Genomic DNA, 27,982 nt, shown 5'->3' with positions numbered 1-27,982 from the left:
AGTGCCGACTGGTCGACGGCACTGGAGGGGTGCCACATACCAATGCCGCGGTGCTGGGTACCAGTTCGGAGCAGCATGCTGGAGTAGGGTCAGCGCTGACTCCATCAGGATTGTCCAGAGCCTAATGTCCTTTTCTCTTTTGGTCCGAGGCTTAAATGACTTGCAAATCTTGCACCTTTCGCTGATATGGGTTTCTCCCAAACAGCGCATTCTACATGTGGGTCACTTCTTGGCATAGAACACCTACAAGAGTCGCATGACTTAAATCCTGGGGTGTGAGGCATGCCCCAGGCTGGGCTCACTGACTAACTAAACTAACTAAACAGCTAACTAACTACAGGTACTAACACTGAACGAACAAACAGTTCTGGGGATGAGCTACAGCAAAGCTGGAGCAGAGCAGTTCCGACGCACCTTCACTGGTGGCAAGAAGGAACTGAGGGTGGGGGAGCGCGAAGCTCCCCTCATACCACACCAGGCAGGCACCACTCCAGGGGTTGTGGGGGGTGCTCCCCCCTACCTCCCAAGAGGTACGCTGGGGAAAAACTTCCATCACCGGTGCACGTGGTGAGCACGCACACCTATTGTGGAATACACATGAGCAATCACTCGAAGAAGAGCCTGTCTGTTCATTCCCTTTGGGGCACCTGTCATTGGCCACTGTCAGAGGACACGATACTGGGCTTGATACTTGGTGTGACCCAGTATGGCCGTTCTTATATGGTAAAATGAGAAAGTAAGCAATTTTTCAGTAATAGCAGGCTGAGACACTTTTGTATTTTTATGTCTGATTTTGTAAGCAAGTAGCTTTCAAGTGAGGTGAAACTTGGGGTACACAAGACAAATCAGACTTCTGAAAGGGGTACAGTAATCTGGAAAGATTGAGAGTCACTGATTTAGTAGATATAACTGACAGATGCAGAACTTTATTTTGAGAACCATTTTGAGACATGAGACAGATCAATTTTTTATTCACTTACTTCTTCGCTCCCCATAGTTATAGCAATGGAAACCAAGTATATTCACTTCAAAAAGTTACTCAGTTGCATCCAAACTAGGCAGAGAGAGGGTGTCAAATGCAACAGTCTCCTCTTTCAAAACCAACTGAAATAATGTTACTTACTGATTGGCTGCCCAGTCCGCCAGGTCTCCACTCTCCAGAATAAGGTGATTTTTGTCTGGCTCAGGGGGGCTACTGGAGACTGCAGCTGTAGGAGATTGAGAAGAAAGAGAATCCATACTGCCAGTCGGTGTGTCCTCCCTGGGAGGGCTGTGGTTGTCAACTAGAAGAGGAAAGCACAAGGATACAACAAGTCAGGAAGATACCATTAAAAACAATAATCTAGTGCACAGTAAATTACTTAATTATCCAAACTACATCGTATGTTACAGTGAAACCTTTACAAGAAACAACTTTCAGTGTTACAAGTATCCCCCACCCAAATATATGTTATTAGTATAACCCTAAAGTATTTAAAAAACTATGGAATACAGTTTTGCTCCACTTTTGTTGGAAGGTTACTTCTGCTAAGCAAACCAAGCTGGCATTCCTCTGAGTGGCAATTTATGACAGACTTCCTGTTCAGACTGGGATTCTTTGGGTCCCCTATCTTTCTTAGCTTTGTTAAATAAAAGAGTCTGAAAACAAATAATGTAACACAAAAACTCCGGGAAATGATCTTTCACAAGCTAATGCAATAATCATAATCGTATCAAATGCAAGACTGTGGAATTTACAAAGGTCACAACAGGCAACAAACCTATAACAAGCAGACAGTTGTGAAACACATGATATCTTTAGGACATTTTAGGGTATTGATGCTGCTAATCTGTAATTAACCCCATCGTTTTCTGGTCATCTGATTGTTTACATGCTGCTCCTAGAATATCACCTAGCATGTAAAATATTCAGAGATGATTTATTTAGCAGGCACCTTTGTTTCTCTGCCACTAGAGACCCTTTAAGGAACAGAGCATCTATTTCATCACAAACGATGACAAATAAAGTTACAGGTATGCTGCACCACTGAGTTATGAGATTCCCCAAGACAAAAAACAACCCACATTGAGCTGTTCTGCTTGGATCTATCTATTTAGAAGACAGCTTTTGATTTTTAAATGTATAGTTAGAAACGTCTGGAAGGATGTATAAAATGTGAATTTACAAAGATTCATAGAATATTAGGATTGGAAGGGACCTCAGGAGGTCATCTAGTCCAACCCCCTGCTCAAAGCAGGACCAATCCCCAATTTTTGCCCCAGATCCCTAAATGGCCCCCTCAAGGATTGAACTCACAACCCTAGGTTTAGCAGGCCAATGCTCAAACCACTGAGCTATCCCACCCCCCAATGTGGCCTTTGGGTGCTACCATAATATAAATATACACTAGTAATAATAAATATTCAAGACAATCTTCACAGGATTCCCTCCATGCACCTCATTTATTCTCTCACTTCAATTTTACTCCTACTAACATATGCCAACACATCCCAGAGAAGTGGTGATTAATACCATATTAAAAATATTATATGGTGATGACCCCTCAACCTCATCATCAAGTTCAACTCCTTCAGGCAAAAGCTATAAACCCCATATCCTACCATTCCATGTCTATATAATTATCTGATCAATGGTCTCTAAATTGTAGCATTAGTCTGAGAAGCTGCATATTGTGCACTCAGTACTCTACATGAAAAAAAACCCTTACAAATATGTTCTAATTCAATAATTGACATACTGGTAATTAATCCCCACAAAGAATAGTTCAGTTTGATATAATCTAATCTGAGTTGAATGTTCTACTGTTTCACTGATCTGATTTCCTTTTCCCCCTTTTTTCTTTTTAATTTGAATATTGTTAACTAGGAACACCTTCAGAGGATAAAAGCCATTGTCCTCCACCTCACAACTACTTTATCCAAGTCAACTTCTTCCACTGAAATAGCAGACGCTCATCAAAGCAGTCAACTCCTGCTTTCCCAGCCAGCTCTTCACCATCCCCCTTCCACACAAACTTCCTCGTGGCTGGACTTTACAAAAACTAGACAAGCCTCTTACAACACACACTTTGCTTCTCTACAAAAGAAAAAGGACACTAAACTATCTAAACTACTACATGCCACAAGGGGCCACAACAGTGGTTCTCTTAACCCACCCAGCAATATTGTTAATCTATCCAACTATACTCTTAGCCCAGCAGAAGAATCTGTCCTATCTCGGGGCCTCTCCTTCTGCCCCTCCACCCCCACGAACATGATACAGTTCTGTGGTAACCTAGAATCCTATTTTCGACGTCTCCGACTCAAGGAATATTTCCAACACACCTCTGAACAACATACTAACCCACAGAGACCTTCTTACCAAGACTACAAAAAGAAGGATTCTGGGTGGACTCCTCCTGAAGGTCGAAACAACAGACTGGACTTCTACACAGAGTGCTTCTGCTGACGTGCACGGGCTGAAATTGTGGAAAAGCAGCATCACTTGCCCCATAACCTCAGCCGTGGAGAACACAATGCCAACCACAGCTTCAGAAACAACTCTGACATCATAATCAACAAGGCTGGCAAAGGAGGTGCTGTCGTCATCATGAATAGGTCGGAATATGAACAAGAGGCTGCTAGGCATCTCTCCAACACCACTTTCTACAAGCCATTACCCTCTGATCCCACTGAGGGTTACCAAAAGAAACCACACCATTTGCTCAGGAAACTCCCTGAAAAAGCACAAGAACAAATCCACACAGACACACCCCTGGAACCCCAACCAGGATTGTTTGGCTATGTAGACTCCCTCCTCAGGCCCTAAGCTACCAGCACTCCCAGCTATCTTCGAGACACCACTGACTTTCTGAAGAAACTACAATCCATTGGTGATCTTCCTGAAAACACCATCCTGGCCACTATGGATGTAGAAGCCCTCTACACCAACATTCCACACAAAGATGGACTACAAGCCGTCAGGAACAGTATCCCCAATAATGTCACGGAAAACCTGGTGGCTGAACTTTGTGACTTTGTCCTCACCCACAACTATTTCACATTTGGGGACAATGTATACCTTCAAATCAGCGGCACTGCTATGGGTACCCACGTGGCCCCACAGTATGCCAGCATTTTTATGGCTGACTTAGAACAACGCTTCCTCAGCTCTCGTCCCCTACTACCCCTATTCTACTTGTGCTATATTGATGACATCTTCATCATCTGGACCCATGGAAAAGAAGCCCTTGAGGAATTCCACCATGATTTCAACAATTTTCATCCCACCATCAACCTCAATCTGGACCAGTCCACACAAGAGATCCACTTCCTGGACACTACAGTGCTAATAAGCGATGGTCACATAAACACTACCCTATACCGGAAACCTACTGTCCGCTATTCCTACCTACATGCCTCCAGCTTTCACCCAGACCACACCACATGATCCATTGTCTACAGCCAAGCTCTCCGATACAATCGCATTTGCTCCAACCCCTCAGACAGAGACAAACACCTACAAGATCTCTATCAAGCATTCTTACAACTACAATACCCACCTGCTGAAGTGAAGAAACAGACTGACAGAGACAGAAGAGTACCCAGAAGTCACCTACTACAAGACATGCCCAACAAAGAAAATAACAGAATACCACTAGCCATCACCTTCAGCCCCCAACTAAAACCTCTCCAATGCATCATCAAGGATCTACAACCTATCCTGAAGGACGACCCATCACTCTCACAGATCTTGGGAGACAGGCCAGTCCTCTCTTACAGACAGCCCCCCAACCTGAAGCAAATACTCACCAGCAACCACACAAAAGAACTACTAACCCAGGAACCTCTCCTTGCAACAAAGCCCATTGCCAACTGTGTCCACATATCTATTCAGGGGACACCATCATAGGGCCTAATCACATCAGCCACACTTTCAAAGGCTCATTCACCTGCACATCTACCAATGTGATATATGCCATCATGTGCCAGCAATGCCCCTCTGCCATGTACATTGGTCAAACTGGACAATCTCTACATAAAAGAATAAATTAACACAAATCAGACGTCAAGAATTATAACATTCAAAAACCAGTTGGAGAACACTTCAATCTCTCTGGTCACTCGATTACAGACCTAAACGTTGCAATTCTTCAACAAAAAAACTTCAAAAACAGACTCCAACGACAGACGGCTGAATTGGAATTAATTTGCAAACTGGATACAATTAATTCAGGCTTGAATAGAGACTGGGAGTGGATGGGTCATTACACAAAGTAAAACTATTTCCCCATGTTTATTCCCCCCCTCCACCCCGACTGTTCCTCAGACGTTCTTGTCAACTGCTGGAAATGGCCCACCTTGATTATCACTACAAAAGGTCTTTTCCCCCCTCACTCTCCTGCTGGTAATAGCTTAAGTGACCTTAAGTGATCACTCTCATTACAGTGTGTATGTTAACACCCATTGTTTCATGTTCTCTATGTATATAAATCTCCCCGCTGTATTTTCCACTGAATGCATCCGATGAAGTGAGCTGTAGCTCACGAAACCTTATGCTCAAATAAATTGGTTAGTCTCTAAGGTGCCACAAGTACTCCTTTTCTTTTTGCGAATACAGACTAACACGGCTGCTACTCTGAAACCTTTGAAAGAACAGCTTAAAATGACATACAACTAAAGACACTCAAGTGATAAAAAGTGATCATCTGAAAATTTCTCCCTAAAGTAGCTGCTAATTTAAGGATCTAAATTAGCTTGTAGTAGCAAAGTATGAAACTCTGAGGAGGAGAATGATAACCTCAGAAAATGAGTCATTCATATTCTAGCCTAATCCTGCTCACTCACAGAGCAGCTGCACTGCGTTACTGCTTTGCAATGATACTTTGAGCTGATAATTCTTCAATATTGCTATTCTAATTTGCATGGTATGTCATGCCATGAGAACTGTACAAGTGTCAGGTAAAAACTAATTCATTACATCTCTGTTACAGGTATACATGTCAAAATCAGAAACATATTCTAAAGATTAGACAGTAATATTGTAATCTTACTTCATAAGGTAATTTAATTCTCTAAAACTAAAACTAAGTCATAATGCACATTTCCCCTTAAAGTCTTGCTTTTCAGACCCAGTTACATTGATAGCACCAAGATTCTCAGTCAACATAACCGTTTCGGAGGATTTGTCTGCTTCTGGAATTTGCTAAACATTTACAATCACAAACCATCAAATGGGAATATAATCTATATAAATGCACGCAGACAGGTCAAGAATATAAAGCACTTCTATGAGTATGCAAATACTCAGGAGGAGGGTTGTTTTAGTTTACAGGTAGGCTTGGCAGTGCTTCCATATTATAAGTTGCAGGCACAATATGAAGTCCTTCAGACACAGGGTGAAATCCTGGATCCACTAAAGTCAATGACAAAACTCCCACTGACGTCAATGGGGTCAGGATTTTACACGTAGATTTTACAGTTTGTCACAATTTCTTTCCTACAGCATAAATGTTGATATGGATGTGCCTTCATCAGCTTAGAACAACATACTACAGTGTTACCTTCTAGTAACACAAGAGATTTTTTGCTACACATACATAATCTCAGTGTTAGTTTTGGAGACTAAGTTATGTACCCCAAATTCCAAATTAATTTTCACAGATTCACAGAGTTTAGGGCCAGAAGGGAGTTGTAGTGATAGTTGGGGCCTGGTAGGCCTACCTCAGTTGTGAGTCTAAGTGTGGGGAAACTGGATAAAAATCCACAAAAATGTCATGATAACCTATTACAATAAACCGTGATGGGAAAAGGGGCAAAAGGGAGAAAGAAAAGACTGAATTAGTGTAATTAGTTTAGTTAATTACTGTAATTTGTGTAGTTGTAGCTAATTTAGTTAATTAGTGTAATTAGTGTAGTTAGTCCATCATCCAAATCCAGAGGGATGTCCTTACCACACCAGGACAGAGAGAGAGGGGCCTGGATGACACCACCACCTCCGCCAGCTCTGGCTAAATCCCAGATATCATCTGGGATGGGAGACTGCCGTCTCCCTCATTTCTCCTCCCTCTGGTCATGTGTCCTTTTCCTTCCTGACCTTATTTCTTCTCTTTCCTACCACTCTCCTAAAAATGTGTAATCTCATCAAAGAATGAAATTAGAATTGTTTGACAAAACCAATCTCACATAAAAGCATACAGGCATTACTTATATTCTAACCCGTTCATTCTTTATCAAGTGAATCCTGTCACAGTTCAGGGAAACTGCACCTTTATTACACCTCTATGGTCCAGCACCCACTCTAGGCACCAGGCTCCCCAGTCTGGAAATCTTGACTGGGATTTCCAGACTGCACAGCTTCCTGCCTATACTGTGGCATCCCCAGAAAAATCAGACTTCCTAAGCCAGCTTGCTTTACTTTTTTCCTCAGAGAAAAGACAAAGTTATAAGTTAGCGCAAAGTTCTTTCTAAGCAAGCACTTTTATTCCTACAGTAGAAGCATTACAGAGAAAATATATTTTAAAAAATAAAAGAACCTACATGCACACTAATAAGTTTACCAGAGACCACTCCCTAACTCCAGCAAGGGCTCTGGCTGGTAATTAGTTCTTCATGCCCCACACAGAGGTTTTTCCTGAAGTTCAGAACAGCTATCGCTCAGAACTAGCTCCCCCATGAGTTACTGAGTCCTTCCTTTATCTAGTTTGGGCTTTTGAATAGGTGAATAGGTAATCAGCCAGATAATGGATTTCTCTTTGAGGCACAATTTCAAAAGGATGGCTCTGGAGGGGATTCCGTTCTTTCCAATTGTTTCCTAGGAACTCCACTCAACTAAATTCAGTCTTGTCTGGTCCATTGGGGTCTTTTTGTTTTGTTTTTTTAAAAAGAGTCCTTTGAAGCACATAACACTTCCCAGTATTTACATTAATCCTTTCTCCCCCTTAAAAGAACCATCCCACAACAATACATAAACATTTGCATTTTTAACACAATGACCTCCTAAGATACTTTTACTTAATTCAAAATAGGTTTTCCAGGATATTGTCATATCTGTCACAAACCCACATCAATTTTTCTATTAATTTTCCAGGGATTGATGTTGCACTAACCAGCCTATAGTTTCCTGGGTCATTCTGCTTGCCCTGTTTGAATAGTGACAGAACATTAGCACTCTTCTAGTCTTCTGGAATTTCCCCAGTATAGTAATATTTATTAAGAATTAACAACACTCTCCTCAGCCAACTCTTTTAGGCCTCTTTTGGGTGCAAGTTCATTTGGGCCCATTGATTTTAAAATGTTTATCCCTAGAAGATGTTGTTTGACATCCTCCTTAGTTACTAATGGACTGGAAAGAATTTCATTATCCTCAAGTAATATGAGTACATCATCCTGCTTTTTTCCAAATACAGAAATATTTATTGAACACTTCTGTCTTTTCTGCATCATTAACAATTTTACTTGTAATGGGCCTATATTCTAGCTAGAATTTATTTTGCTGCTAATATATACTTTTAAAACTCCTTATTATCCTTAGCCCTACCAGCCATGGAGGTTCTCCTGGTGTCTTTAGCTTTCCTTATCAATTTTCTACATTTCAGAACTTTTAATTTATATTGATTGCTATCTATTTAGTCTCTTTCCCCCCATTTGTTATGTATTGCTTTGAAAAGCCAGTAAAATTCTAGAAAGGTTCAGAGCGCAGAGCAGCCTTGACAGCATTATGATGTCCACTGTATCTATGATGTCAAGCACTTTACTGGCACAGTTTTGTTTTGTTTTTTAATTCAGTAGATTAATTGATTCCTAGATTCAGTAGATTGTTAATTTTTTTTCTATTGTGGTTTCCCCCCCATTTCTTTTACATTGTCACGCTCTGAGAAACATTGTCAAGTTCTGTAGGTGTAAATATGGCATTGCATTACTGGATTAATATTTTTTATTCTTTTAGAGAGGGGCACCAGGAACCTTCAGTTCTCCTCCATCTCCCAAAGCCTCTTTATTATAGGTAGCTTCTATACAGAAAAATAGGCAGAACATTACTACTTTTGAAGTTCATTGCCATTACTTAAATTAGCTAGACGGCTACCTTTCTGATCACTTCCTTCAGTGTATCATTGAGTGGACTGTTGTTCTGAGCGTTTCATGGGTGTTCCTCAAAGCCTTCATCCCCACCCAATTTCTTTTCTCTTACTACACCCTATCTCTGGCTGCTCTTATCTGCAAGCCAAACTTAGACTATCATCTTTATGCTGATAACTCACAAATCTCCCTCCACCCATTCCAATATCTCAGCCAATCTTTAGGACAACTCTGCATGGGTTGTCCTCAAGCATCCACACATCAATTGAAACTCTACGAGACCAAAACTGAGTTCTTGATACTCCTTTTCCACAGCACTATACCCTACCCCTTTTTCTCTATAATCATGAGCAACACTACCATCATCTGGGTCACCCAGTCTGTGAGCTTGCATATCACTTTTGTCTTGGCCTTCTCTCTCGAGCCATACATACAGGCTTTTTCTACATCTTGCCTCTTCTTCCTACATAGGTACAAGATCCAACTTTTCCTCTCAGTCCACATAACTACAACTCTGCCTCTGAGCTGTAATGGCATGATCTGCCACTCTAAGGACAAAAGGGCCTCAGGCCAGTCACCCTGTTCAATTATCAGACCCAGCTGAGAAGGGGGTCAAGAGACTCCGATAAAGGGCTGAGAGAGCTCAGCTGAAGAGGAGAATGGCAGGAAGCAAGTAGGTTTCTGTGGAAGGCCCTGGAGCAGCATCGAAAGATACGAAGGGAAAGGCCTCTGGGCCCCTGCAAACTGCTTTGATCAGGAGAATAGCTTTGTTTTGTGTTTGAATAATAAACTGAGCTCTGATGGAAAGATGCTGAGAAAGACAGGCCAGCAGCCTTACATGTGGTGGAGAATGCAGACAGGCAATTGGTCCCTGGAACAGAGAGGAAATTCAATCAGCTACAGGAAAGATCAGGATTTGCCTCTCCCCTCATTTTGTTGTCTGTCTTTTTTTTAATACCAAGAGAAAAGAAAGAGGACATTGTCAGTCTACTGGTAGAACAGCAGCAGCAGACCCAGGCTCTCCTCCTCCAACTCCTGCAGAGTCAACAGCAATAGCAGGACGCTCAGCTTGCCACTCAATAGCAGTGGCTGGAACTCCAACCCCAGCAACAGAAACTGTTACTGAAACATCTGGAGAACTGGGCTTTAGGGAGTCTTACTGGACCTGAAGAGGGTGGCTCAGGCAAGCCTTGCACTGGGTTGGCAAAGATGGGGTCAGAAAACAATGTGTGAGTAGACAGGGCTGCAAGCTTGGATGAGTTGATTTGGAAGCCTGGGTGGCACCCATTTCTAATGGGAGAGACCCAGGTAGGGTACCGAGTATTGAGTGAGGAGGAGTCTGGCTTACATCCCACGGTAAAAGCTGCTATTTTAGACAGACTGGGACTGACTTTGGAAGCATATAGTCATTGATTCCAGGTCAAACAGTTTCCACAGGGAGCATGCATGCACGTAGTGGCCCAGTGGCTGCAGGACCTCACTACCCATTGGTTGTGTCCAGAGACTAGCTCAGTAGAGAGAGTTATAGACCTGGAGGTCCTGGAACAATTTTTGCAGTTCCTGCCTGTGGGAGCCCAAAGCTGGGTAAGGCATTTTTGGGCACTTTTCATGGGCAAGGCAGTGGAGACAGTGGAAGACTTCTTGGAGCCCAAGGAAGCTGAGCGGCATATGCCAGACCAGGAGTTTCTCACTAGGGAAGGCAAGAAACGTATGCCAGATCAGTAGTGCCCCCTGACTTTGGATGTGTGGTATACCCTGTAGCCATCCCCTACATTTGAGTCTAATCAACTCAGTGTAGCTTTGTTGTATGCCATATCAAGGAACCTGAGTAACAAGACCAAAGTCAAACTGAGGTCTTTGGGAACTGAGTGGAAAAGATCTCGAAGACTACCCCAACCCGAAGGAGGTGGGGGGAAACTCTCAAGTGGAGATAATCCTGGTAGCCATAGACAGAGAGCATTTTAGAAGAGTTATGGGCCCCCAATAAGTCCTCTGAAATAGGGGAAGTTCCCCTAGAGGAGCTAGAAAATCTCATTAGTACGTTTCCAATGCATCAATTATGTGGGGTGCTATTTCAGACAAAGGGAGAAGCCGGGGTCCCCTAAGAAGCATGTAGGCCATATCGGATCACCATGGAGGAAGGGCTCAGATCTGTGCTTCGGATGTGGGAAGGTGGGACACGTATTTGTCATAGATGTAAAGGGAAGGGTAAACCCCTTTAAAATCCCTCCTGGCCAGAGGAAAAAATCCTCTCACCTGTAAAGGGTTAAGAAGCTAAAGGTAACCTCACTGGCACCTGACCAAAATGACCAATGAGGAGACAAGATACTTTCAAAAGCTGGGAGGAGGGAGAGAAACAAAGGGCCTGTGTCTGTTGGTATGCTGCTTTGCCGGGGATAGAACAGGAATGGAGTCTTAGAACTTTTAGTAAGTAATCTAGCTAGGTATGTGTTAGATTATGATTTCTTTAAATGGCTGAGAAAAGAATTGTGCTGAATAGAATGACTATTTCTGTCTGTGTGTCTTTTTTGTAACTTAAGGTTTTGCCTAGAGGGATTCTCTATGTTTTGAATCTAATTACCCTGTAAGGTACCTACCATCCTGATTTTACAGGGATGATTCCTTTACTCCGATTTACTTCTATTTCTATTAAAAGTCTTCTTATAAGAAAACTGAATGCTTTTTCATTGTTCTCAGATCCAAGGGTTTGTGTCTGTGGTCACCTATGCAAATTGGTGAGGATTTTTACCAAACCTTTCCCAGGAAGTGGGGTGCAAGGGTTGGGAGGATTTTCGGGGGAAAGACGTGTCCAAACTATGTTTCCCAGTAAACCCAGTTAGAGTTTGGTGGTGGCAGTGGTTATTCCAAGGACAAAGGATAAAATCAATTTGTACCTTGGGGAAGTTTTAACCTAAGCTGGTAAAAGTAAGCTTAGGAGGTTTTCATGCAGGTCCCCACATCTGTACCGTAGAGTTCAGAGTGGGGGAGGAACCTTGACAGTATTAAAGGGACCTGGGACCTCAGAGAAGTACACGAGGGCCCTGCAAATGAAGCAGAACATTGCCCAGGAGAGTCAAAGGAGGAGGAAGTGTACAGTCGGTTAACAGAACTGAGCAAGTCCCAGGTACAAGAGGAGAGAGAGGTTCCATCCTGGACCAGGAATATAGGGGAAGAACTAGACCCAAAGACTAGCACACCCAGGGAGGTTGTGTGCAAGGGCTGATGAGAACAAAGCAGAGGTCTTTGCCCAACCTAACAGCCTACTGACTCAGCTGGCAGAATGCTTGGAGGGACAAGGGACAAGGTTTTGGGCACAAGCCATATCGAGGGAACAAGAAACGGTACATATCAGAGGGAAGGAAGAGAACAGTGAGCAACAATATTTGATACTGGAGGAGGTGGCAAAGAAGCTTTGCACTGAAGTTCTCCTACAGCAACAGCACACGACAAAAAAAGATAAGAAGATGGAGACCCTTGAGGCTGAAGTGACTACCCTAAACAGGAAAGGACTGTACCCTGGTGAGGATACAGACTACAGACATTGTCCTCAGGCCAGTCAAGGGGGGAAGCTGTGTAACAGCATGGTCTGCCCCCTTAAGGGCCAGAAGTCCTGGGTCCAGCTAGACAGCTAGCCCTGTTTCAACCCAGCAGGAAAGGGGTCCAGCCTCAGAGAGCTTAATTGAAGGGGAAAGCTGTATGAAGCCAGTGTGGCAGCCCGGAAGCAGGGGGGCGAGATGCAAGGCGAAAGGCCTCTGGGCCCCTGCAGCCTGTTTTGGTCAGAGGAATAGCTTTCCTTTATGAGTTTTAAATAGTAAACTGTTCTCTGGGGACAGATCCAGACTTTGGCCATGGTGTTAGTCTTTCCTGGGCTGCGGGAAACAGGACCGCAGCCTATACATGCCCTCATCACTTTCTTACTGATTACTTCATTTTTTCCCCTCCTTTATGGCCTTTCCCACAGAAACCTTGCTCCTTGTTCAAGTCCATTAAAATTTGTTGCTATCAAGATCATTTTCCTGGCTTGTGCTCTAACCACAATACCCTTAGGCTTTCTGCAGGCTTTCCTTCACCTCTTCAGCTTGTGTTTATAGTCCTTTATAATTTAACGCAACCTTATCTAGAAAATCTAGTGATTTATCATATTCTTGCCCCTCATCTTTGATCCATTATGTCCAGCCTTTACTGTCCACCATTCAGTTTCTCCTTCAAGCACCCTCTGCACTTTTTTCCATGTCAACCCCTATACACAGTGAAAACTCCCTTAGATAATCCATAAAAACACTATCTTCTAGTCTTTTAAAACACTATCTTCTAGTCTATAGCAATAGATCCTGTCAAACTAACTTGTATCTTTTTTGGATGAAATTACGAATTTGGTTGATAAAGGTGTTGACGTAATATATTTAGACATTTGTAAGACATTTGACTTAATACCACACAATACTTTGATTAAAAACTAGAATATAAAATTGTGACACATTAAATGGGTTAAAAACTGGCTAACTGATAGGTCTCAAAATGTACTTGTAATCTGGGAATTATCATGGAGTGGGTGTATTTCTAGTGAAGTTCCACCAGGATGTGCTCTTGGCCCTATGCGATATAAAGTTTTTATCCATGTCTTGGAAGAAAACAAAATCATCACTGATAAAGTTCGCTGGTGACACAAATATTGGGGAAGTGGTAAATAATGAAGAGGACAGGCCACTGATAGAGATAGCTGGGCGTAAGTAAACAATATGCATTTTAATATAGGTAAATGTATACCTCTAGGAACAAAGAAGGTAGGCCATACTTACAGGATTCTATCCTGAGAAGCAATGACTCTGAAAACCAATTAACGGTGGATAATCAGCTGAACAAGAGCTCCCAATTGCAGTAGCGTGGCCAAAAGAACTAATGCTACAGTGGGATACATAAACAGGGGTAGAGAGGTTATTTTATCTCCTTATTTGCATTGGAGCAAGTTCTACTGGAATACTGGGTCCAGTTCTGGTATCCACAATTCAAGAGGGATGCTGATAAATTGTAGATAGTTCAGAAAAGAGCCCACAAGAATGACAAAAAGATAAGAAAACAGACTCAAGGAGTTCACTCTATTTAGCTTATCAAAGAGAAGGTTAAGGGGTGACTCAACCAGTTTATAAGTATATACCTGGATAACAAATATTTCATAATGGGCTCTTCAAAAAATATTTGATAATGGGCTCTTCCAAGGATGGAAGTTGAAGTTAGACAAATTCAGACTGGAAATGAGGCGTAAATTTTTAACAACCAGGGTAATTAACCATGGGAACAATTTATCAACGGTTGCGGTGGAGTCTCCATCACTGGCAATTTTTAAATCAAGACAGGATGTTTTTCTAAAAGATACAATCTGGGAATTATTTCCGGGAAGTTCTATGGCTTGTTTTATACAGGAGGTCAGACTAGATGATCATGATGATCCTTTCTGGCACTGGAATCTATAAAAGCGTGTCCTTGCTTTCATCTTTTTTTACTCCCTTAATTCTTGACCTCCCACACTCTTGACCTTCTCCTTCTCCTTATTTCTACTCCCAGTTAAAAAGAAAAAAAAAAGTTTTGTCAGACAAAATCTGTAACAAAACTGTGTCTATCACCATGTTGTTCAATAAGTTTGTATGTTATTTCACCTTCCCAACTCTCTCTCATCCCTCCCCTGCTCCAAAATCAGAGATTCTTAGGGTTGGAAGACTCTAAATATATAAAATGTAATATTATTATCCCTATCAGAATCCAAACTCTACTTTCCAGCTAGGCCAGCCAATTTTATCTTTTTTTTAAATTTTGTTGTTGCTGTGATTGGAATGCATGTTCTGTTCAAAGAATATTTTGTTGTTGGCTTCAAAACCTGAAAGAAACTGAAATATCTTGACAAACATCAAGAATCAGTCCTTGGCTTTAATCCAAGAATTTTAAATAAGAAAACATCCACTTGTAACAAGAGCCAAGAAAACCAGACAGCTAACACCTTCTCTCTCAAGCAATTAACCAGTTTTTCTGCAAACTAACTTGAGTAGAGTTACAGATTGCACCATCAAAAGAAAAAGTAATCTTTAAGATCAGCCATACTAACAACATCTATGGGTCAAAAGTAGTTTATAAAAATGAAAAATTCTGTAGTAACAGTACGTAACGTGAAGGCTTCACACATTCCCCTAAGATATCAAGATGACAAGCACGGTATAGATTATAAGAAGAATAAAACGTTTTCATGCATTTGAAGGCGTCATGTTGGCTGCACAGATATCCCAAACTGGGAGGTTAAAAGACCTCCACTCATTTTTTTTTCCACCTTGCATATTGTAATAAACAAAGTCTAATGTAGGTAAGGAGCAAATAGAGTTGAGATATTCATTCATCATAAGGAACAATTTTTCCTCAATAATACAGATATCTAACTAAGTAGAAAGTAGTCTTATTTGTCTGTGAATTTATGATGGATACATTCAATGTTTTTATTTAAAGAGAAACTTCACAGATTAGAGACAGAAACAATGCACATAATAAACATTCACAGAAGAGTAAGAATTACATTTGACATGACAACTTCAACATGTACAGCAGCAGAGTGAAATGGTATAAAAATATGACAGAGGATCAGTTGTCTAACAATGTCAATACAAGTTAAAAGGAATCACATGATATGAAGTACGGATCACATTATTAAGTCAGTGGCAGCTAATAGGCATTACGTTATGACATGAACCACCACCTCTGCTTCAAAAGGTCAATGGAATTCTTATGTGAATTAGATTATGAACTGAAGGGGACCAGTTAGGTTACAATGTCAACAAAAGTCAAAACAAATTACCTTATACTGTTGAAGCAGAACATTCACATTTACATAATCACAACAGAAGTCAAAAGATTCTGAGACAAGATATTTAAGCTTCTAAAGAGAGAGGAAAAAACTAGTTAACCTACTCCCATTTGGCCCCTCCACAGCTGTCACATAATGGATTTGATTAGCACAGTTGTTGCAATTTGCACCCCTGTGCCAACAAGGGCAGACTAACCCCGGAAAGCCTGGGAAAGGTGGCTGTGTTTGCACTGACATCCCACTTCAGGGATTCGACCAGAAGAACGCAGCTTCATATTATGGTCAAGGCTCATCAGATGACTCAACAACGGAAGCTCTTTGGGATCATATTAAGTCAGCCCATCTCTAAACAGGGCTTTGACTCTCCTAAACCAACAACGTTACACTGCCCAGTTTTGGATGGTGCTAGCTAGCCAGCTCCAGCAGTATAGGGGTTGTGAGCCTCTTGTGCCAATGCCTCTCCCATTAAGGGTGGATTTCCCACCACTACAGTCCACACGGATCATGTTCAAATGGCAGAAATCAGGAGTAGTCTTTTATATTAAGATCTGAAGAAAGAACATCCAGTGCTGAGGAAAGTAATCTCAGTATAATCATCTTCTTTCCAACTGAAATGTGTAAGCAGAACTCTGCTTACTACTCAGACCCAGTCTACACCCCAAAAATTGCACTTATTTCACTAAATCTGTTTCTAAATTGACTTAATTAAACCAGTCCAAACCCTCTCATGTGGACACTCTTCAGAGCAAGGGTGGCTGACATTTAGCTACTTTATTTTGGTAGCAAACCTTAACAAATAACACTAAGATTCAAAAACAAAAAACAAATGTCAGGGTTCCTGAGATACTAGTGTCTGAATATTAGGTTCCTGTACACTGTGTGAAAGACAGCTCTATTACTGCATGTCATTACATGAGAAAGATTTTTGTTATTGTGTAGCAAATCCCACAGAATTCTACTGCTATCTTAGTATGTAAGTTAGACTACATAAAAAGTATTAGGTTTTCCATTAATTAAAATGTTAAAAAGGACTGTTGCACACTGCAACCAATACAGATTTCTGTCAGATAATGGGCAGTAGATAACTTGTTTATCCATCAGAATAATTCTTCTTTTCCAAACACGTGCAGTAAGAGTCAGGGTTGCAGAACATTATGTAGGCCAATTTTTCTTTATGCTAAAATAATTTTTAACATATGGCTATGACTGACCTCACTTTTTTCCTAAAGACCGACCAGCTTTGATTGATTTAAAAAAGTGCGTGCGTGCGTATGTAAGAATGCATGTATATATTATACACAATGTAGAGGGTTTTATTAGAGAGATTATTTTCCCCAACCCCAAAATGATTCAGGAATGCTAGAAAAGCAGCATCAAGAGGCAGAACCTGTCTGAAGATTGGTTCATGCAGCTTAAGGTCTGCAACCAAAATGCGAGGGAAAGGAAATGTGTCTTCCATCTGCAAGACATTACAAGCTGAGGGCACTTCTCCTTCCTCACTCATGCAAAAGCTTTTTAATTTTTTTTAAAGTGGTTGTATAAATTTAATAAAACAAAACAGGTTTTCCAGCCACACTTTTACCACATGGAATATCATGGAATTACCTTCATTTATATCTGTTCCTCTTCAGGTTCCCCCTTAAAATGTAGGATAAAAAACTTTTAGATTGCCAATTTCTTTAGTAAAAACCACACAGATGTGCTGAGTTGTAGGTGAACCTTTCACTGAGCTAACTTAAAATGAAATGCTTCAAGAATCTTCATCTCTTCATTAAGCTGTGGCAAACAGTTCCAGGCACACTCACAGATCCAGAGTGGGGCATCAGTTTAGACCTCATAATTAAATTCTGAGATATGCCAGATCAAAGGGGAACTGTGTGAACAGAAATCAGATACAAAAGTGTGGAGTTCCTCTCTTTACTCTTTGAGGATTATAATGACAAGAGGAGGCTCTATTAATCAGAATGAAAAACTATGGTGAGGCTCGTAGGGAACCTCCTATAGAAGAGCCATAGGTCACCAAAAGGGGGCAGATACAGCTAGAAGAGAAAGCAAGGATGGTTGCTGGTGAGAAGGCAGTGCCATGACTACACTAGTACAAAAATCTCCACTGTAGGCAAGCATTAGTGCTCCTCATATGGCATCAAATATCCTTAAACCCAGGGCTATTTTATGAAAAGTTTTCTGTTCTTTTCAGGACACGGTGCCATATTGCATGGCTGTGAAACAAAGGCACATGCACTGGCAAGGGGGTTACGGTGCCTTTCTCGTCAGACGACATCATCATCATGGGTTTATTTTGACTTTCCTTCTGAGTTTTGCAGTATTGGGTTTGGCAATCCTGTCAGTTAGTGGGGTCATGCCAGATGGCTGCTGTGGAACTCCTGTGAGTGCCTGCGCCAGGTAGACATGGACCGCAGAAAGAGCTCATGCACTCAATACAGGCTCCCCAACTGACAAACTGAGACCATATCACCTTGTTATCCAATTTTCTTTTGCTATTTAGTATTAAAAAAACAAATACTTTCCTGCCTTCATTTGGAAGGAAACATAAGCATCAGCAGTAATTGAACAAGCTAATATTGCTACAAAAACACAGGGCTCGTCTTCACTATGGGGAGATCAACACTACAGGGATCAATTTAGTGGGTCTAGTGAAGACCCGCCAAATTGATGGCAGAGCACTCTCTGGTCGACCGCAGTATTCCACCTCTCTGAGAAGAGTAAGGGAAGTTGACTGGAGAGCATCTCCTGTCCACATAGTGCAGTGAAGACACTGGGGTAAGTCGACCTAAGCTATGTTGACTCCAGCTACGTTATTCATATAGCTACAGTAGCATAACTTAGGTCGACTTACCCTGGTTGTGAAAACAAGCCCTAACATTCCTCACAATGGTTTCCCGTATCTCCCCTCCTTTTCAGTATATAGGGGACTGCTGGAAAGGTTAATGAGGAGGCCTATGTTGAAGTGTTTTCAACATGCCAATTACACTCAGCTCTGTTTCCATTTTGTCTGAATTAGAGGGTGCGGAGAAGAGAACGGCCATTCCGGGTCAGACCAGTGGTCCCTCTAGCCCTGTATCTTGTGTTCCAACAGTAGCCAATACCAGGTGCTTCAGAGGGAGTGAACAGAGCAGCCAATCATTGAGTTATCCAACCCTTGCCATCCTGGCAGTCAGAGGTTTAGGGACACCCAGAGCGTGGGGGTTGCATCCCTGACTGTCTTAGCTAAAAGCCATTGATGGGCCTATCCCTCATGAACTTATCTAATTCTTTACTGAACCCACTTATACTTTTGGCCTTCACAACATCCCCTGGCAATGAGTTCCACAGATTGACTGTGTACTGCGTGAAGAAGTACTTCCTTGTATTTGTTTTAAACCTGCTATCTATTAATTTCATTGGGTGACTCCTGGTTCTTGTGTCACGTGACGGGTTAAATAACACTTCCTTATTTAGTTTCTCCACATAATTTATGATTTTTATAGATCTCTATCATATCCCCTCTTAGTTGTCTCTTTTCTAGCTAAACCGTACCAGTCTTTTTAATCTCTCCTCATAAAGAAGCTGCTCCAGACCCTTAATTATTTTTGTTGCCTTGCTCCATAATTCCCCCCCAATTCTAGTGTATCTTTTTTTAGGGGGACCAGAAATGCTCACAGTATACAATGGGTGGGCATGCCATGGATTTATATAGTGGTATTATGATATTTTCTGTCTTATCTAGCCCTTTCTAACGATTCCTAAGATTCTGTTAGCTTTTAGACTTCAGCTGCATATTGAGCAGATGTTTTCAGAGAACTATCTACAATGACTCCAAGACCTATTTCTTGAATGGCAATAGCTAAAGAGGAGTCTGTCTCAGTGAATAGTAGCTCATTGAGAATGGATGAGAGGGTCACGGCTGTGGCTCAATCCACAGAAGACTGAGGTAACATTGTTAGGTTAAGGAAAGCAACTATAGGATATGGCAAAGTTTGTATTGGCCCCTGTGACTGAAGGTGCGTGTTTGTCATGTGTGATCACAATTTCGGCATCTTGCTAGTTTCTAGCTGATAACATAAGGCAGCCATGACCAAGACAGCTTTTTCCACCTCCATATGATCAGGAGGTTGATGTTCTGTTCTTACACGCAAGGACCACCCTATCATCATCCATGCCTTGGAGATTAGTCTATTGTAATGCACTTTTCAAGGAGCTAAACATTAAATCTATTCAGTAACCAAACATTTTGTAGAAGACAACTGCCCACTTCCTAAGAGTGTATCCCAAGTGTTACACATCTTGCATGACATTTTTGCCTGTATGTTACTGCTCACACCGTCTCACAGGACAGCGGAATTCTCTTCTATCTGCTGGGCTCCAGCCAGGCAGCAGGGTAATGGCTACAGTTTCAACTCCTAACCACCAGGTCCCCACCATAGCACCTTCTGATCAGGCACCCACTCTGCTATTCTACCCCGCTGTTGGTTCCTAGCCAGAAAGGAGCAGTTGTAGTTGGAATTACGGAAGGAGGTAATCTGTCTGTCTCAGCTTTCCACTGTCAGGGGAAATGAAAAGCCTAAAAGAGAAGCCAGGAGCTGTCTCAGAAGGACAGGATCTAATAGGGAAAAGGAGGGGAAGAAGGTAATGGGAGAACAGGAACAGAATTTGGAAGACTGAATGAGAAAGGGTAAAGAGGAGCAGGAGCAGAACAGGGGAAGGCTCCCTTAACTCTCCCATCAACCCCTTATTTCCAGAACACCAATCTCTAGACTTTTCTCACTCACACTGAACACCACCAAAAAGAGAGACAAAAACGTCCCATTAAAATAAATGCTCTCTCATTCACTCCAGTATTATTCCTCATTAATAGGACTTGAGCCTATTGCTTCAGCTGTTTATTCTGCAAGCATCCTTGCATGCCTCAGTAAGGAATATTACCTTTTGAATGGAGGTTGGATAGTGCACAGCTGGCATGAAGCAAGGGTACATGTCAGTCGCTTCCATGCCTGGGATTAATGGCTTTTAGTACGCCAAATTGGCCTGCTTACAGTATTATGTGCTCTTGCATGTCTATGTGCAGAAGGTGGAGCATTACAGAGATAGGGGAATATTGCAGGAGATCTGACTTTTAATGATGCTCTTTCTCCAGGAAAGATTGACCCTATTACCTAGGCTCACTGGTCCTCTTATTCCCCTCATTATTTTATTATTTTCATTCTAGTCATGTCCCCCTTTTCGATTTTTATTTTTGAATATTCCTACAAGGTCTGTTTTGCATACTGAAAGTGAGAGAGCACTTTGCTTATATTTGGGAAATAAAAATGTGCATGGAAAGAGACTCTTTATGTGGCATTGGATACTTCATGGTGTGGGGAACTTACATCTGACAGTTACACAAACACTTCTACCAGCAGAGCCAGAAATGGAGATGATTCAGGGCCACATTCCATACTCCACATGCTTGTAGCTTTTGGCTTCTCCAGTCCTAAAGGCCACCATGATTATTACAATTCTCAGGCTACAGATAATTCCCTACCTCCATTTTTAATAATTTTGGACGAGGCTCTTATTTTTATTTGTTGGAGGGGGCACTGGGTTAATAGATTTTCCCCATTTTACCTCTGAGAGCATTTTTCTGTGGACTGTAAAATGCAAAAATAAATAAATTTAGGAAGGAACAACATTTTAATTGTCTCTTGGATGAAATATAAACAGAGCTTTCTTCTGAGAAACTTTGTTGACTGTCCATGTAAAAACTGAGGACATTTTCGGGCAAATCTGGTACAAATATTCTGCAGTGAAAACTGGAGGATCAGGCCATATCTCAAAGTACTTCTCAGTCCCCCATTAATCAGTGTTCTACTTGAAATACTGACAGGATGGAATACTTCAACATGTAGCTTTCATAATTTCCTTACCATGGAAAAACTCAAAAAAAAAAAAAAAATTCTGTTGTGAATTGGTTTGCCTTTCTGGCAACAAGTTGGTAAAATATAATACTTGAATTGTTTGCAAACAGTTTAATATCACCTAATTACCTGTGAAAGGAAAATCCATGTGCTATCAGACCCCACTGCAGCTAATTACTTGAAGACAAAATAAAGATTTTAATCAATGTGTTTTTCAACCTGTTACGACTATCAATATTTACTTCAGTTACAGTCCTATGTCTGGGTAGTTGCTGCAAACATTTTGGGTGCACTCAAGAATCCTTGTGACTTGAGAGTGCTTTTGAAAAAGAAAAACTGTCCTAGAACTTGTGCTTTCAATCCACTGAGTGGACTCTGCAGCCTGTTGACTCCCTGGAGCAGCTGATAGTTAAAGGCTTGTTTCCTCTTTCCGAATGATTTCCTGGTTTGCATAACAATTCTAAGCGAAACATGCTCAAGAAATTTTCCAGCACAGAGACAGTTTTACTTCGTGTCAAACACACTGCTGAGATTTCAGAGTTTTAATGCATTATTTTGTTAATAAGAAATATATATATATATATATATATATATATATATATGCGCACGCACACACATACACACTAATTTTAAGGTACATTTTTCTATAAATATATAAAAACTAGCTGCTCTCTTTAAACAACAAGGTTGTGACAAATTGATCAAATTCAGAAAATAAAAAATATTGGCCAATGCTCTATGCTTAACTCATGCCATTGTGAATTTGAAAAAAAGGTGTGTGGGGGGGGAAGAAATGGTTTAATGTTTAATTTCCTGTTACAACACACACACGATATAAAATCTTTCAAGAGCAGTTATAAAACATGTATTTGTTAGCCAAGAAACTAGGAAAATATGGAATAAAGCCCAAGCTAACTTCTGCTCCTTCTCCTTTCCCCACAGAATGAAGTAACTGAAAGCTTGTAAGAACATATTTAGAGCTATTCAAGTCTAACCAGTGACTAGATAATTAATGAGGCTGTAATACATATTATGCTTCCCATCCACCAAAATGATCCTTCAGGTAACGACATAGCTGGGCTAAACATTCTGTGTTACTGTATGTATTGTACCCAATGTCAAATAATTAGGATATTGGCTACTGACAAAAATTTCTCAGAAAACTGAACAGCTAAATTCAAATGAAAAGAAAAGTCAATGTTAATACGCAACACTGTACAGAGAAGCCACCTATCAAACAGCCAGTTCCTAAGAGCAAGGTGCTGAGAGTCCTGAGTGAGTACCACTGATTTCAACATGCATGTAGTACATTAAGGGGGGAATTTTTCAAAGGCACAAAAGGAAGTTAGACACCCAAGTCCTACTGACACGAAGTATAGGGTTGCCAACTTTTTAATGGCACAAAACTGAACATCCCTTCCCCACCCCTTCCCGAGGCCTCACCCTTTCTCCAAGGCCCCACCCCCACTTGCTCCATCCCCCCCTCCCTCTGACGCTCACTCGCCCCCACCATCGCTCAGACTCCCAGCCAATGGGAGCTGTGGGGGTGGCACCCATGGGCGCGAGGGCAGCGCGCGGAGCCTCCCTAGCTGCCCATGCTGTTGGATCATATTAAAGAAGTTCTGTATTAAAATCACAAATGAGTTTGATTCCCCATAGTTTAAATTCCAGGGTATTACTAATTAAGAGGTCTCTTGGTTTTTGGTACTGTTTCTCTCCCTCTATGTGTGAAACTTGCAAGCTGCTAATTGTGTTAGTACATTCTAAGACAGAGTCCGTTCTCAAAGCAATTCACACAGAGAGAGACTCAAAGCAATACTCTGTAACAACAGAAACAGCACCCAGAGACTCCCCGCCCTTTTGTTGTATTGATATTGTGATTAAAATAGAGATAGAGGATGTATGTGGATGGATGCTTGGTGTGGATAATAAATGAATGATCAGGGAGGTGCCAGCCTAAGAATCCAGTGTCCATCGGCTGAAGAAGGCGTCAAGTGGAAATAACCAGAGGACCCCCGGAGAGCAGACTGGAATCCACCCAACAGCCTCAAGAATGGGAGAACCAAAGAACAAGATAACTTCTGGCAGCACGGAGCCATCAGGAATGTGCTATCTGCTGACTGATTCAGCAACAGCATGATGAAGCAATTCCCATAGACTGGCATAGGAAGAAACTCCTATAAAAATGGACTCTAGAAAGTGAGAACTTTGGGGGTCCAATTCTGCAAACCAACTTCCAGGAGCATCATATGAGCATCTGACAAGGCCCTGCTCCCTCCTCATGTCCAGGCCACATGGCTTGGCATGAACAACTCTAAGGCTGGTAACTATGATAACAACCTTGCAGAACCTGTGTGTGTGTGTTTGTATGAATGAATGTGTGAATAGATATGAGATTTATATAATGGAACATTATAGCTATAACTAACTGCTTACTATGATTCTTTCTGTATTCACAATAAATGTGGGATTTTGCCTTTTCCTCTTTAATAAGATCCTGCTGGTTTTTAATTTATTGGTATAACAATGCATATAAGGGCCGCAAGGACCTGGTGGCCGCTTCTGGGAGCCACGCAGAGCTAGCGCAGGTAGGGAGTCTGCCTGAGCCCCCCCTGTGCTGCTGATCGAACTTTTAATGGCCTAGTCAGCGATGCTGACCGGAGCTGCCAGGGTCCCTTTTCACACGGGTGTTCCAATTGAAAACCGGACACCTGGCAACCCTAACTAAGTAGGAGTTAGGTACCTAATTATTCTTTCAGGCTTTAAAAAATGTCCCCCAAACACATTTTAGGATCATCTGACAAAGCCCTACATCACAGTATTGTGACATCTGAGTCACGACAACACAGAACCCATCCCCATCCACTGCGATGGCATGTTACTAGGTTATCATGCTGCATCAAATCATTACCACAACACAACCCACAGGCCTCAAAAGGGATCACAGCAAGCACTGAATTACCATGTTACACATAGCAATATTCAAGCTCTAAAATGTCAGCCTTTTTCTTATTTCAAAACACCCAAATCAGGAGGGAATATGGGCTGTTTCTTTAGCTAAATGGCAAGGTTAGACAATCTGCCCCACCTTGTATTTAGCTCACACTCTGGTTATCTTTCCCAGGCCTGAGGAAGAGCTCTGTGAAGCTCAGAAGCTTCTCTCTTCCACCAACAGAAGATGGTCCAATAAAAGACATCACCTCACACACCTTATCTCTCTCAGATTATCATTATTTTGTTACCAATACCACTGTTTTAAGGGCCTAATCCTGTTCCCAATGAAGTCAACAAGAAAACTCCCATCAACTGCACTAGGATCAGGATCAGCTCCTTAATGTGAGCTGCTGCCACTGTGTGGTGGGAATTCATGGGTCTAAACAGAGTTTGCGTTCAAAATGGTGGCAGTGGCAGCCTCAAACATGCTCAGCAGCCATTCAAGTTGTGTAAAAATATTTAAATTGAAGATTAATTTATAATTGGAGAAACTGTTTACAATGTCTTTTAGTTTGTCAGCATATTCTTCAGTCAGCAATGTATTAACCTTTTCTAGTATATGCCTCTAGTTTCATACGTCTTTAAAAAAAAAGAAAGAAGAAAGAAGCAGAGCTTCCCCATCTCACCAATGAGCTGAAAAGTACTGCAACACGCTGAGTCTCTTGCGGACATTTCTCAGAGCCAGCTGTCTGACACAGTTGTGCTGAGCTTGTTTATTAAACTTGCATGTACAGCTATAGTAAGCATCTCTGCTTTTTAACTACCAAATTCACCAAGGCAGGAAGGCAGTGTAATGACAGTGTATCGATAAGTCTCATACTAGTACATAACCTTCAAGTCTTAATTTTCTTCACTTTAATGTTAACTGGGCTTTGTGTCTTGATCTCATGCTTCTTCATGTGGAGGAATAATTAACTAACTACATTGAGGGAGAGGGGAAGGGACTAGAGTGGAGCAGGCTGCAATACAAACTGAGCACTTACTTGCCTTTTTAGAACTGCACATGCCACCAAACCAGAAGATTTCAAGAAAATGGCCAGGTTTTGAGCTAAATGCCAGGACATGCAGGATACCGTATATACCATACTGCACTATATGATATTGCTGCACACTGCATGTCCAGCAAGATTTCTTGCTTCTCGGCAGCACAGAGCAGGATGCAAATATTTACTGCCACTGAACAGCAAGGTATTAAAGATTCAAGTACAGTAGCAGTATTCTGCAGTTCACTGAGTGACCTGAGCCTTTAATCCAGATGAATTTAACATTAGAGTGCATTAGCTCTTCTCATAAAAGATTTGCTTTAATTTTAGTTCCCTCTCCATTTATCTCATGGTTGCATAATCTTCAGTAGAGGTCATACAGATCTCCCCAAAGAAATGGGAACGGCCTTTTTTTTCTTAAAGGGCGGGGAGAGGAGAGGGCAGGAATGGGACTTTAGGCAATTATTCCCCAGTTTCAAATATGTACAAGAATATTCCCTACTCCTTTCCATGTCTCAAATGACAAAAAGAAAAAAACAGAAATGTGAAATGGAAAATTACTGTAGACTCACACAAGATATACAGAAACACCCATCTGCTGCCAAGATAGACAATATAATTAAAATCTTACCATCATCAAGCTCAAGACAGAGATTATATACAGCCAGAGGCCGCTTATTACGCTGCCCTTGTCTTCTTGATTGCCTTGGTGGGACATTTGGAGGAGATATTGACATAGAGAGTGGCTCAGGGAAAGTAGCATCAGGCAGGGTTCTGAAAATCTGCAATCAAGAACACAAGAGGTATTAATTATTTACCATGAACAGCAACCTGTGCAATGCAACTATAAACCATTATCAAACAACATTTGTTCTGGATTTCATTCAAAGCAGAGAGGAGCCAAAAATCCATTCCTTCAAGTTTTGGGAGTGTGTCATGGGTCCTTAATGAGTGCTTTTTAAATAAATACATACATACAAAATAAAAATAAGCAAAAGCACTGTCTACACATTAACCAGACAGCAAATCAGTTAATCCAAAGAATAAATATGTGCAGCCATGCTTGCCAGCTAGGGGAAAACAATGAATTAACTCTACGAACCACTAACCAGAAAAGTAAATTTCCACAATTTCACTTAGGGCCTGTAATTTTGCCATAATACCCATATTAATTTTCAAAATTTACGACAGTCATATTATCATATTAACCCCTAAAAAAATAGCATGCTCTTGGAGGGTGTGTGTGTGGTGGAGTTGCTGTGAGGGCGGCAGGAGAAGCATATTGTATAGAACGTTTTCAATTAGCCATTAAACAATGAGTCGTTAGGCGTACTTTTACTAACCATGATGATACTCACAAAGACACACACAAGAGATTACATTTCCTTTAGTAATTTTATTTTTTGATTCATTACCTCTAGAACATCAATATCCAACATAAAGCATCATATCATTTCTCTCTGGGTAAAGCAGCAATGCACATATGTTCAAGTTTCCTGCATTTTTTACTAGTCCATGATGCTGATTTACTTATAAAAGCTGATCAATATGCCTATATAGCACTTAATAGCAGCCCTTTACATTTGATCATGGCAAATTCATGTGAGCAAGTTAGTATACTATAGATTTCTCTGAAGACAACAGCTATGAGACAGTAAATATGCACATAGCTTTACAAAAATGAAGTATTGTGTTTCCATTACACCATACAGCAGCACAGCATAATGGTATAACAAGAAACAACATAATTAAATAGTGTACGGTGTTTCTGTGTACTGGAGTTATACAGAGACAAACATTTTGTATATTACCGCAAGAGGTTATAAAGAGGGAGTTTGTAATAAGCCTTCAGAGAAAAAAAACTTTTACAAAGCAGAAATTTAAGAAGTTGTAAACAAAGAGACTCCCGGGTACACATTTCTGGATTATTACAACATGCCCCAGGTGTGCATAAGGCATGAGGCTAAAAGCCAAGTGACTAAATACTTGAGAAGTGCAGTGGTCACTCAGATAAACCACTCAGAGCACCATGTTGTTTGAATTAAAAGAAACTCTTACATGGCTGGCCTGGTTACCCTGAGTATCGCATGTATAATATGAATTAGATTGTACAAAAAGGATCTTCAAGGCAAGAGCCCACATTTACACTGACTTCTCTCTGGGATCAATTTAGGTTTATCTACTGCCAAGGAGAGGTGGCTGCAATGGTG

General features: G+C 41.2%; 1 protein-coding gene across 3 annotated transcripts in view; it reads right to left on the bottom strand.

Annotated features, from left to right (window-relative positions):
* The window catches only part of ARHGAP10 (Rho GTPase activating protein 10), a 259,765-nt gene that overhangs the window by 33,581 nt on the left and 198,202 nt on the right, over positions 1-27,982 (bottom strand). For all 3 annotated transcript variants that reach the window (XM_048847264.2, XM_075127725.1, XM_048847266.2), the window contains 2 exons: positions 26,404-26,554; positions 1,124-1,283 (listed from right to left, as the gene is read on the bottom strand). In XM_048847264.2, coding sequence (XP_048703221.1) covers positions 1,124-1,283; positions 26,404-26,554 — 311 coding nt within the window. The remainder of the gene's footprint in view (positions 1-1,123; positions 1,284-26,403; positions 26,555-27,982) is intronic.

The sequence above is a fragment of the Caretta caretta genome, chromosome 4 (genome assembly GCF_965140235.1).
Source record: "Caretta caretta isolate rCarCar2 chromosome 4, rCarCar1.hap1, whole genome shotgun sequence".
Lineage (NCBI taxonomy): Eukaryota > Metazoa > Chordata > Testudines > Cheloniidae > Caretta > Caretta caretta.
Note: the sequence above shows the minus strand (reverse complement) of the source record. Positions and strands in the feature narration are given on the sequence as shown.